This window comes from Rana temporaria, chromosome 5 (assembly GCF_905171775.1).
Source record: "Rana temporaria chromosome 5, aRanTem1.1, whole genome shotgun sequence".
Classification (NCBI taxonomy): domain Eukaryota; kingdom Metazoa; phylum Chordata; class Amphibia; order Anura; family Ranidae; genus Rana; species Rana temporaria.
Genome location: NC_053493.1, coordinates 106,121,764 through 106,135,220, shown reverse-complemented (window position 1 = coordinate 106,135,220; position 13,457 = coordinate 106,121,764). Strand labels below are relative to the sequence as shown.

The 13,457-nt window shown below is 42.7% G+C and overlaps 1 protein-coding gene across 1 annotated transcript in view; it reads left to right on the top strand.

Moving 5' to 3' along the window:
• Positions 1-13,238, top strand: part of PP2D1 (protein phosphatase 2C like domain containing 1) — a 30,149-nt gene extending 16,911 nt beyond the window's left edge. The window contains exon 3 of the mRNA XM_040352978.1: positions 12,516-13,238. Within this exon, the coding sequence (XP_040208912.1) occupies positions 12,516-13,207 (692 nt within the window). The 3' untranslated portion in view covers positions 13,208-13,238. The remainder of the gene's footprint in view (positions 1-12,515) is intronic.
• The last annotated feature ends 219 nt before the right edge of the window (positions 13,239-13,457 follow it).

Genomic DNA, 13,457 nt, shown 5'->3' with positions numbered 1-13,457 from the left:
CGCCGTCCAATGACGGCGCGATCACTTGTAAACAAACCGGCGTCATGTAATGACGCCGGTTCCTCCCTCTCCTCTCTGTACCGTTCGGTACAGTGTGAGAGGAGAGGGAGGGGGGGGGGATCGGGCGGCAGCAGCAGCCGCCGCACTGTGGGCTGGATCTGTGACAATTGCAGTCACAGATCCAGCCATCCCTGCGCAATACTCTGCAAAATAAAAATAATGATGAGTGCAATACTCTGCAATACCCCACCCCATACTCTGCAATACCCCACCCCATACTCTGCAATACCCCACCCCATACTCTGCAATACCCACCCTGGGGGGGTGGGTATTGCAGAGTATGGGGTGGGGTATTGCAGAGTATGGGGTGGGGTATTGCAGAGTATGGGGTGGGGTATTGCAGAGTATTGCACTCATCATTTTTTTTATTTTACTCTGCAATACCCACCCCCCCATACTCTGCAATACCCACCCACCCATACTCTGCAATACCCACCCCCCCATACTCTGCAATACCCACCCATACTCTGCAATCCCCCCCCCCATACTCTGCAATACCCCCCCCATACTCTGCAATACCCCCCCCCATACTCTGCAATACCCCCCCCCATACTCTGCAATACCCCCCCCCATACTCTGCAATACCCCCCCATACTCTGCAATACCCCCCCCCCATACTCTGCAATACCCCCCCCCATACTCTGCAATACCCCCCCCCATACTCTGCAATACCCCCCCATACTCTGCAATACCCCCCCAATACTCCGCAATACCCTCAATACTCCAATACCTTGCAATACGTCGCCTATGGGGATTTTTAAGTAGCAACGTTTGGCGCAATTTCACGAACTCTGCAATACCCCCCCCCATACTCTGCAATACCCCCCCATACTCTGCAATACCCCCCCAATACTCCGCAATACCCTCAATACTCCAATACCTTGCAATACGTCGCCTATGGGGATTTTTAAGTAGCAACGTTTGGCGCAATTTCACGAGCGTGTGCAATTTTGAAGGGTGACATGTTGGGTATCTATTTACTCGGCGTAACTTCATCTTTCATATTATGCAAAAACATTGGGCTAACTTTACTGTTTTTTTTTTTTTTTAAGCACAAAACTGTTTTTTTTTAAAAAAACACGCGTTCAAAAAATTGCTGCGAAAATACCGTGCAAGATAAAAAGTTGCAACAACCGCCATTGTATTCTCTAGGGTCTTTGAAAAAAAAGCATATATAATGTTTTGGGTTTCTATGTAATTTTTTTAGCAAATAAATGATGATTTTTACATGTAGGAGAGAAATGTCAGAATTGGCCTGGGTGCTCCAGAACGCCTGATGGTGCTCCCTGCACGTTGGGCCTCCGTATGTGGCCACGCTGTGTAAAAGTCGCACACATGTGGTATCGCTATACTCGGGAGGAATAGCAGAATGTGTTTTGGGGTGTAATTTGTAGTATGCATATGCTGTGTGTGAGAAATAACCTGCTAATATGACAGAAACTAGATTTTTTTTTTTTTTTTTACAGAATTTTCAGTCTTTTTTCTTTTATAGCGCAAAAAATAAAAACCGCAGAGGTGATCAAATACCACCAAAAGAAAGCTCTATTTGTGGGAAAAAAAGGACAAAAATTTCAGATGGGTACAATGTTGTATGACTGAGTAATTGTCATTCAAATTGTGAGAGCACCGAAAGCTGAAAATTGGTCTGGTGATTAAGGGGGTTTTCGTGCCCAGTGGTCAAGTGGTTAATACATTTTCTGATTAAAAAAAAAAGTAATTAATACATGTGACTTTACAACCACTTTAAGCCCGGGTACACACAATGAGAATATCGAATGAATGATCGTTGTTTTATTTTTTTGAATGCAAGTCTTATATCGAAAATTAAGATGTTACTAAATTCCGAAAATTTTCAGACGTCAGAATACAATTTCGGAAGTGATGTAATGTACTGTATTATATTCTTTCATTTCCAAGCATGCGCGGTCTTGTTCTTTTTCAGACAAATACTTTACTGATTAAACAAAAATCGTTCCTTCTGGTATTGCATGAATTTTTTTTTCGTGTTTGTCCCTTTGGATAATTTTGAATGAACTGTAGTGATCAGCTCTGGAAAGCTGTGTACTATCAATCAGATTATCGTACGATCGATTTGAAAGCTGTATTTTTTGTCTGCTTTTCGGATTGTGTGCTCTAGGCATTAGAGATTCTTCTGTGCTTTTATTGCCGAACAAGCAAAATAAAAACACTAGAGGGTGAAAACTGGAACTGTAGTACACAATCTGGTAGCATCACTCAAAAGTAAACAATTTGTAGGTTAAAAACTGATAAATTGTCCATGTAAATGAATGAAAGATACTGTATATCAAAAATCATAGATATGGGGTAGACAGGGTTATCATCAAACACCTTCACTGCACCTCCCCTGAGAGATCTGGGAGAATCCTTCAACTGATAGCACATGAAACAAAAGCAGAGGGCGCAGATTCAAGTGTAGAATAAGAAACTCTTTATTCATATATAGACAGCCAAGGGAAGCCAATTTGCAGTGAGACACAGGGGCCTCTGAGCACACTCAGAGGGGGCAGGCGACAGCTGGGGAATTCCAGGACATATGTCATGGACAGGAGTAGTAAGTGGGCTTTGGAAATGCATATCAAAGCCAATAACTTCTTTCACAAATAAAGGTTTGAGAAAGCTGCAAGAACATTTTCGTTCTTGGGTTTAGATACACTTTAATAAAAATTGGACGTGTGTGGGCAGGTCTTATCCTTAGCATGTCATAGCTGAGTAGGCCTGAGCCAGCATGTTCTCTTCCAATAATATAACAACAGCTTTCCTTATCCTGTTTTATGGAAGTTGGTCTGACAGACAGAATCATTTATAAGGTGTGAGACACAGGACTGCATATTAGCGGATTCCCACTGCAGGGAAGGAGCTAAAACTGTTAATTGGTTTTATTTATAGATTTTCACAGCTCCTTGTTTTAAAACAATGCCATGTTCAATCATAATGAAGTTCTTTAACCCTCTTTGTGCCAGAGCCATTTTCACATGTAATAAAATCCACATTTTAGGCCTGAAGGTTAGTTAAACCACCAAACTTTAGACATTTCCTGGAAGCAGAGACCCTTAAGAATAAAATGGTGGTAGTTACAACTTTTTTATGTCACGTGATACCAGCGAAATTAATTATTGACACCTTCATGCCGACGTAACGCAAATATGCGGTCTTTGGCTTGAAGGGGTTGTACCTAGGTGATGCATGCAGCTGCACGCATCACCCTGGTACCGTTTTTTAGAGCCGACGATTGGCTTTCTTATGATAAAAATCACTTGATCGTTCTCACAAGCAGTGGGAAACCACAGGCTGCCGCAGCTTGCTCGGGCTCTCTTATAGACCCCAGATATTTTATAAAGGGTGCCTGTCACTGACTATTACTGTCACAAGGGATGTTTACATTCCTTGTGACAGCAAAAAAAGTGATCAAAAATATTTTTTATTTTTAAAGGGACAGTGTAAAGAAAATAAATAAATAAGAAAACATAATAATAATTTAAAGCGCCCTATTCCTCCGTGCAAGCGCGCAGAAACAAGAGCATACATAAGTCCTAAGTCCTGCCCGCAAATGTAAACAATGTTACAATGTTCAAACCACACGTGAGATATCTCCGCGATCCTTAGAGCGAGAGCAATAATTCTAACACTAATTGATACTGTGATAGTTGTGTGCTGCCACCTAATGGTATGTGAGTGCAAACACAGGGCCAGATCCACGTAGCCTGGCGCATTGTTGTGTCCGGCGTAGCGTATCTCTGATACACTACGCCGCCGTAACTTACAGCGTAAGGGCGCGCAATTCAAATGGATGTGATGGGGCGTGTTTTATGTAACGTAAATGACGTTTTTTGAACGACGCATGCGCTTTCCGTGGCGGTATCCCAGTGCGCATGCTCGAAATTAACCCGCAACAAGCCAATGCTTACGACGTGAACGTCATTCTACGCAAAGCCCTATTCGCGAACGGCTTACGACGTACGTTCGTGGATCGCCGTATCTAGCTAATTTGCATACTCGATGCGGAAATCGACGGAAACGCCACCTAGCGGCCAGCGTAAATATGCACCTTAGATCCGACGGCGTACTAAGACGTACGCCAGTCGGATCTAGCACAGCTTCAGGCGTATCTAGTTTTGTGGATACAAAGCAAAGATACGCCAGAGCAAACTAGAAGTTACGCGGCGTATAAATAGATACGCCAGCGTAACTTCTTTGTGGATCTGCCCCACAATGTGTAATAATAAATAATAGGCTGCTGCTATCACCTAAAAGTTTTCACAAAAACTGCAATAAGTATCATATATGAAGCGTGATAGCGCTGCTGAAAAGTGATAAATAATGGAAATAATGTGATAAACAGTGTTAAGATGTTAATAAAGTGCTAATTGCGTACAACCAAAGTCCAAAAACAATATAATTGTGATGAAACAGACAATGATATAAAATAAATGCATAAGAAAAATAATAAAATAGAGTCTTCGTATGAAAACAAGTGCAATGAACGCTTCACTGTGAAGAAACGTGCTTCATAAACCAAACGATGATTTCACCAGGTGAAATGGATGCTCACCTCCTTTATAGACCCTTATAGGGTCAAACACGCTGATAGCTCACAATGATTCACATCAGCAGATGGCTCCACATTGATCTCCAATGACTCTCATAAAGACCCTGCAGGGGTCAAACCCACTATGCACTCTGTATACTCCTTGTGCTTCTCCTTTAAGAATGCCTCCAGGAAGTTCACAAGCAACTCCAAACCAACATGAAAATATAAAGTGCTTCTAATAGTGCAGTACCAGGTGTTAAGTGGAATGAAACCTCACTACCCAAGCTTCATAAATTACACTCACATTTATTATGGTATAAAAACAGCATATAAAATTCCAACAAGTCTCGCGTAAATCACAGCCAGGCTCTACCTCTGTGTGTTACACCACCATCCTCGTGGCTTCATCTGGAGGGCAGATGAATTTTTGCCTTCCCGATGAAGCCACGTGGATGGAGGCATAACGCGTAGAGGTAGAGCCTGGCGGTGACATACGTGAAACCTGTTGGATTTTAAATATGTTATATGCTGTTTTTTATTGAAATAATTGTGAGTTTAATAGATGAAGCTGGGTGGGTGAGCTTTATTCCATTTAACACCTGGTACTGCACTATTGGAGGCACTTTATATTTTTGCATGTCGGTCTGAAGTTGCTGGTGGTCACTGAGGCAACCTTTAACGGAGAATTATACGAGGTGCAAAGCATGTTTGATCCCTGCAGGACTTTGGTGGGAACCATTATAGATCAGTGTGGAGCCTTTTTTCCTGATAGAAATTGTCATTAGTTGTGAACGAGTTTGACCTTTTCAGGGTCTAAGAAGGAGCAGCCATTTCACCTGGTGAAGAGGCACTTTTTTCTTACAGTGTAATTTGAAACACATTCTATATAAGAAGATTTTTTTGTTTCAGTCAACTTTTTTATACATTTACTATAGGATTGTATATTTATTCAGCACATATTTTGGGGATTTATGTATTATTTGTCAGATTGCAGTAGCGCTATCACATTTTTTAGATATTCATTTATTGTTGTTTTGTGATAACATCCTGGTGATAGTAGCAGCTAGATTTATTGCACATGGCTTGTCACACAGTTTCTGCCTTTATTGGTACTTTTATATTCACACACAGGGCCGGCCTTTGGGGTGTGCGAGCTGTGCGGCCGCACAGGGCGCCATGGGCAACAGGGGCGCCGTGCGGCCATCACAGCTCGCAGAATGTGAGTCGCAGCAGGGCCGGCTAGGGTTGCCACCTGTCCGGTTTTGACACATGTGCCCAGGTTTCCACCCACCGGAAACCCAGGCACACATTCCACTGTCATGTGGCCAGTGGCAGCGGATCTCTGGCCCCGGCTGCCACACCTGGAGTGGTGCCTCGCATCCCGTGCCTCCTACAGTATCATACAGTGCCGGTGCTGTCTAAACCCAGCGGGTGCTCTGTGATTGGACGAACGGGTCATGACATGAAGGTCTGCGATTGGCCAGGCGGAGGCTGCTGGTAACATGTGGAGGCGGGGCTGGGCTGTGGATAATTGCGCCTGCTCCTGCTCTTGCCTGCTGTGTGTCTCCCTAAGGTCGCTCTCATCTGCTCTGTCAGCCCCCCTCCTCTCTCTCCGTCGCCCCCCCTCCTCTCTCTCTGTCACCCCCCCTCCTCTCTCTCTGTCGCCCCCCCTCCTCTCTCTCTGTCTATAATTATAGGGCGAGGTTGTGCTGCATTTGTTTTTATTTTAATTTGCCACTGCGTGCTAAGCGTGATGCATTATTACTCTTCTCCAGGTCTTTAAAATCATATAGTGTATAGTGCCGCTAAAGTATTCGGGTTTGGCTTGAAGAAAAGGTGACAACGATAGGGCCGGTGCTACCACTAGGCGCACTGCCACCTAGGGGTGCCGCTGACTCTTGCTTCACCTTTTCCTCCTCATTGTCGCTCCCCAGGCTCCCGGCAGAGGATAGAGGGGCCCCGGACAGCCACTTTGTGTAGGTTTAGGTGACCAGGGGGCAAGGGGTGAAGATGGGGGGGGGGCGCCACAGGATTAGCTTGCACAGGGCGCCTGAACACCTAAGGCCGGCCCTGTTCACACACCACTAGGTGGCAGAGCACAACTACCACACATCCTATTCCAAAAATGAGGGTAGTTGTCTTGATGTTTCTTTTTGCATTACTTTAAGTTTATGCTACCATCTGGTACCTCCTACTCTAGCTTGTAGGTTTCAGGGTTCTGCTGCTTTATTTAGTGGCTTTAAACTTGTGAGTCGGGTACATAGATCATGACCAATCTTCAGTTTTGAAGGCGAGCCCCCATTGCTGCTGTGAGGAGCTGACCTGTAGTGTTGCAGAACAGTGGTTGTAGCTTTGCTGAAGAAGAGTCCCTCAAGCAAGTGTGTCTTTAGGCCAGGGGTGCCCAACGCTTTAAAGCGCGAGGGTCACTTGAGCGACTTTGGTAACCGGTCGCGGGCCACAATGAGCAGAGCGGGTGGATGACATGTGCGTGTCTGCTCTTTTATACTCTTTTTTTTTCTTGCGGATCGTATTGGAGGCAGGACAAAAGTCGGTTTATGTCTGCCGCTACTTAGAGGTGAATAGAGGGTCCAATTGGTCAAAATGACCATGTGAAAGGGGCCCAAGGCGAGTGCAACCCAGTGTCACTTTGGCTTTCCTGCAGCTTGCAATAGACTTCTATTATATTCTGGAGGATTGGTGCACTTTCAGAAAGCTCACCAAACTCGCAGATAATAACAGAAGTCTATGGCTCAGTGCAGGTAACCCGCAGGTAAACTGCTCTGCACCTGCGGATCAGTTTGAAAGCATGCCCAGTAACCACTGCAGAACAGATATGCCCATATATACACTGTGATTTTAGTAATAAACTGACCTTTAATAACAGTATTCTATTCTATTCCACCCCAGAGCAGGAGGTCATGGGAAACATCACAGGGCTCTGCCGGTCACATCAGAGGGCTCCACGGGCCACATGTGGCCCCCCATACCACTGGTTGAGCACCCCTGCTTTAGGCCATGTTTAAATGTTCAGTTAAAACATTCCATACTTTCATTGGCCTGTGGATGGTATCGTGATAATATGATGTACAGTGAAAGAAAAAAATATTTGATCCCCTGCTGATTTTGTAGGTTTGCAAAGAAATGACCAGTCTATAAGTTTAATGGTTGGTTTATTTTAACAGTGAGAGACAGAATAAGAACAAAACAATCCAAAAAAAAAAAAAACGCATTTCAAAAAAGGTATAAATTGATTTGCATTTTACTGGGTGAAATAAGGATTTGACCCCTGCACAAAACATGACTGAGTACTTGGTGGCAAAACCCTTGTTGGCAGTCACAGAGGTCAGACGTTTCTTATAGTTGGCCACCATCACAGGAAGGATTTTGTCCCACTCCTCTTTGCAGGTCATAGTTTTAATCATTAACGCTTCGAGGCTGACATTAGGTAACTTGAACCTTCAGCTCCCTCCAAGTATTTTCTTTGGGATTAGGGTCTGGAGACTGGCAGGGCCACTCCAGGACCTTGGAAATTGTCTAAATTTTTTTTCTTCAAATGACCAGCGATACAAGAATCTGTAGATCTGAATGAATTCCTTTTGGAGCTGTTTTTATATATAAAAAAAAGGCACAAATACTGTATAGGAAGTGCAGTTCTGTATAAGTATATATTTTAGCCAAACAATAAGCATATATTTTTTCAAACCAGGGTATATATTTGCTAATGGAAGACTAGAACTATATCAGGAACAGAGACATTTCCTGGTTTACAGGTTAAAGGGTAGTGGATTGAAGACTAATGTATTAAGCAGACTGTACAAATAATGTGCTGACACATATAAAAGATTATTCCATTAACTGGCAATTTTCACAGTGAAGAATTTTCTCCGATTTTCATTATGGCTCACTATCTCTTCAGAAGCTCGAGACACTCCACATTCCATTCTCAGGAAATACTTTGATCTTGAACGTTTATGATATGTGTAATGTGTGGAAAAAAATAGGCACAGAAAATGTTCCTTTATTCTAAGCACTTCCCTTTTCTAAAACCAGGATGTGCTTGGTAATGTTCTCTGTAAATTGTATATAGATTTTTTTAAGTTGTAATTTCCATAAAAATGCAACTTAAATTATAGCCTTTCACCTTCAAAAAGCAACTAAAAAGATAAAAAGATTTTAACCAGTTCTGATAGCCAGTGCCTACCTTTAAATTATTGTATTTTTTTGCCCAGCCATGGCTTTTTTCCCCTGTGTGTCCAATGTATATTGTTTGCTCACATCAGAGCCCCCTATACAACAGAATTTCTTATACCAGAGAATCCCCCCATTTCAATCAGCGTGCCCCCCACACATCAGAATCTCCTATATAAAACAGTCCACTATACAACAGAGACCCACATTCACACAGGGCTGGTGCAAGGATTTTTGACACTCTAGGCGAAACCTAATTTTGCCCCCCCCCCCTATTGGCTCCACCCCTGACTCCATCATCTTTGCCCTGGACATGTGAGAGGAGGCGGTGCTATACAGAAGGCATTAGCTCTGCTTCCTCTAGCACTTGTTCCAATGCTGCGCTGCATCTCTTACGGTCAGACAGAGCAGCTGCCTGAGACTGAGTTAGTTACATGCTGCAGCCTGCAGATGCGGAGGGAAACCCACGGCCGGGCGCCCCTAGGCAGCAGTGCGCCCTAGGCGGCTGCCTAGTTTGCCTAGTGGTAGCACCGGCCCTACATTCACATCAGCGTGCCCCCTATATATCAGAGTCTCCTAGACAACAGAGTGCCTTGTTCCCATTAGAGTTCCCTATATAACAAATCCTCTATACAACAGAATCCACAGTTCACATCAGAGTCCCCTACACATAAGAGTCTCCTGTTCACATCAGAGACCTTATTCATTAGATTACTTAGGGTTTCCTATGGAACTGCAGCTGCTGTTGTTGTTGCTACTCTTCCCCAAGATACCATGATAAGGATTGAGAAGGGACCTCTGTGGCAGACTGGAAGTTCCTCTTCTTCATATTGGGAACTAGGACCAAATGCAGCTACTATAAAGCACTTATCCTGGGTTAGAACAAGTTTCATTGACGTATAACATAGCTTAATTAGGATCCTTGTTTTGGTATCCTGAAATTTAGTTAGTTTTCCTTTTTATGGTGTTATTTTAAGTGCCCTTATTGTATAATCACATAAGCACAGATTGTTGAACGTTTATATTGCCTAGATCTATGATAAGTACATTTATAGAAACTACTTAGGGAAATGGTTCATGTCAATACTTGTCATATATGTTGTCTCTCTTATTATATAAATGTAATAATATAGTTAAAAATTAGCCTACACGTGTCTCAGCTTAGAAGCGGCTGAAAGAACATGATGTTCTGCATTCTCATTTAAAATACACCACTTGATTTCTGTTATTAAGGATTTTAGGTCAGCTGCCTTTGGGATCACTGAACTATTTGTTCCAAGACAGCTTGGCTCTTATGTTTGATTCAGCAATGCTTTGAAAGTGGCTGCTGAAAGAAGTCAAACAATTATCTCTGAAGGCTTTTCAGTTATCTTCCAACCATACCAAAAGACCCTTATGCCTCGTACACACGATCGGAACTTCCAATGAAAAAAGTCAGCCGGAATTTTCGTGTGTATGCCCAATCAGACTTTTTCTTTTGGAAAATCGGCAATTCCGTTTGTCTGTATGGAACTCCGACGGAGAAAAAAATACACTTGCTCGGAAACAAGTCGACGCGTGCTCAGCCTGCATTGAACTTAATTTTTCTAGGCTCGTCGTAGTGTTGTACGTCACCGTGTTTTGGACAGTCAGAATGTGGTGTTTCTGTGTGTATGCAAGACAGCTTGAGCGGAATTCCGTCGGAAAAACCAGTCGGAGTTTATTCCGACGGAAAAAAATGATCGTGTGTACGGGGCATTAGAATGTCTCATCCAATATATTCCTCGGGAGAGTTGGTTCGCATTTACACCAAGGGCAGCCAACTGACATAGTCTGGACATGGAACTTTTTCAGGTAACACCAGTAGGGATTTTTCCCGGGCATACCCATAACACACAATAGTAGTCCTTTCTGCCAGCTGACCTTATACAATCATTAAAATCCTACAGCAAGGAGTGACATTGAGAAAAGGAAGTATGGAATGGTATACTCAAGCTGTTGGTCCATCAACCCTTAATGGAGCCATTATATAAAAAAAATGATTGGACAGGTGGACATGAATAATGTGTTATACATACAAAACAGCAGGGTACCCTTGATGCGATCGCCTGATACTACTTGCTAAGATTTTGTGAGCAGGATCACAGGAGTTAATCAGGTGAACCAACTAGCCTGCAAAAAAAAAAAAAAAGACACTTTCTAATTTACTTAGTTGCAACCTAGGCCTCCTTCACATTAACCCTTCCTTTAACACAAACCTGGCTGCCCCCCCCACCTTTAGAAACTCGTAAGAGGGGCCTGCCCCCCCCCCCCATTTTTTTTTCATCTGACTTTAGCAACTCGCAGCAGGAGAGAGAAGAGAAGACTTGACTTGACTGTGTTTTGTTCGTCAGCACCAACCCCCCGATCCCACTTATCATCTCACGGCAGGAGAGAGAAGAGATGACACTTTTTTTACCACAACCCCCCCGCTTATCATCGTGGCAGGAGAGAGTAGGGCCCCCTCGTATCTCTGCTCCAGGGGGGCCCTGCCTAAAGCTGTGTAAGGGGCCCCAAAATTTGTGATGGCTGCCCTGAACCCAACCCTCCCTCCTGTATGTTTAACTCCCTTATGCATAGTTTGTGATACTTTTTTCCTGCATTTTCTTTGCCGAGAAAACACGCCAAGCCCTCCATGCACTAAATGATACCAGTGTGGGATCTACTGTTTCTTTTAGTGGGTTTAGTAGAATACTGAGGCAGCCTATTAGGGAAAATTAATACAGTTATTATCAAGAAGGGGTGTAACACTAAACTAGTTATCGGTGGTTTCATGCTATTGCTCACCATAAACAAATCCCCCATCTTCAACTAAGAGGATGTTTATGTTGATGATGGGTTAGTAGTTTGAGACAGGTTTGTCATCAGATATGTTTTTTTCAGAGAACTGCCTCCAGAGACCTTGAACAGGTTCTAAATAACAAAAATATACAAGTTTTAGAACAGTTTGTTGTGACGTGTTACAATGTTTCCTCCCAGTGTGTTAATCAATCACAATATGGGAAATGGAACATGAGAAACTGCCAGAATCTTACATGCCAGTTACTTTTCATTTTGTAGCTGGAAGTCACCTGGAAAGGATAAATAAAGAGGATATGGGGCTATGCAGATAAAAGATACTTTGGATTTTTTTTTTCTGAAATCAGGGGCAAGTATCTTTTACTAAGAAGTAGCAACTTATCTGCTTCCAACTTTAGCATAGATCTAGTGTTATGGAAGCAGGGTACCCTTGATGCGATCGCCTGATACTACTTGCTAAGATTTTGTGAGCAGGATCACAGGAGTTAATCAGGTGAACCATTGTTGCAACATACTTTTCATTACGTATGCCCCGTACACACGATCGGACCTTTATCTGAACAAATTCACATTGGAATTCCATCGGAGGAAAAGAGAACATGTTTTCTATGTAAACTCTGATGGAATTCATCGGAATTTCCGATGGGGCATACACATCGTTGAAATTTCTGATGGATAAAGTCCGTCTGACTTTTTCCATCAAAAACTTTAATCGTGTGTACGAGGCATTACTCACCTCTCACAAAGTTCTTATATATTCCTAATGCATGAGAAATGTGATAAAAGCATATAGATTTGAACAGGTCTTTTGGAATCTTTGACTTAAATTAAACATTTTTAGTAACATAAAATTGTGTGGAAACATTGGTTGTTTAGTTAATACTATAATCTCATTTTACAGGAAACCTTAAGGCAGTTTTATGTAGAAATGGAAAAAGTTACTGCCTTACGAGAGATCATAGCACTGGCAATCCTCTAGAAATGCAACGAGTTCTGGAACGTGGTGGATCTGTCAGTGCCAATGAAGACTGTGGTTTAATCGAAGGATGCAGCAGAATAACCAGAGGACTTGGTTTCCATGGCGATCCCAAACTTAAGGCTTCAGTCATCCCCACACCTCATACGATTTCCATTCCAGTATATGGCACATGCCAGTTTCTCATTCTTGCATCAAGTGGCTTATGGGAGGTCTTTAGTGATTGTGAAGTTGTCACAATGGTACAGGACCTACTAGCAGCATTTTCAGGATGCACACCTAGTGCCAGATCAAAAGATTTTAACAGTGAACTCAACCTTCAGGAACATAACATGCAAGAGAACCACAATAATGTAGAGACATCTGAATATCTTGCAGATAATGATGGGGACGATGATAAAAAGTCAGAAATGCTGAACAGTATTACGGATTGCCAAAGAACAGACATGTCTAGCAATTCTAATATACACAACACAGATGAAAATCATGGTGAGACTACAGCTTATGTTTGCCATCAGATAATAAAGACTGCTATATTAGCAGGATCTCAGCAAAATATTACAATATGTCTCATACTCCTACCTGGATGGGATAAAGCTACATTTTCTGATCTCTGAATCAATGTTATTAAAGTTGTAGTTTAATCTGCTTATAATTTGCCTTCTAATATTTCCCCTTAAAGTGATGGTAAACCCTCCTATTTACCCAGTGAAATGACTGGCCTCAGGTTATACACAGAGATCAAACAAATTCTCCTACATAGGTTTTACTTGTCTATCTGCAGTCTTCTCTTCCCTACACCCCTTCAAAACAGTAGAATCCTGTTAAAATACTTCTCGGTCTGTTAGTATCACAGAGAGCTGCAGT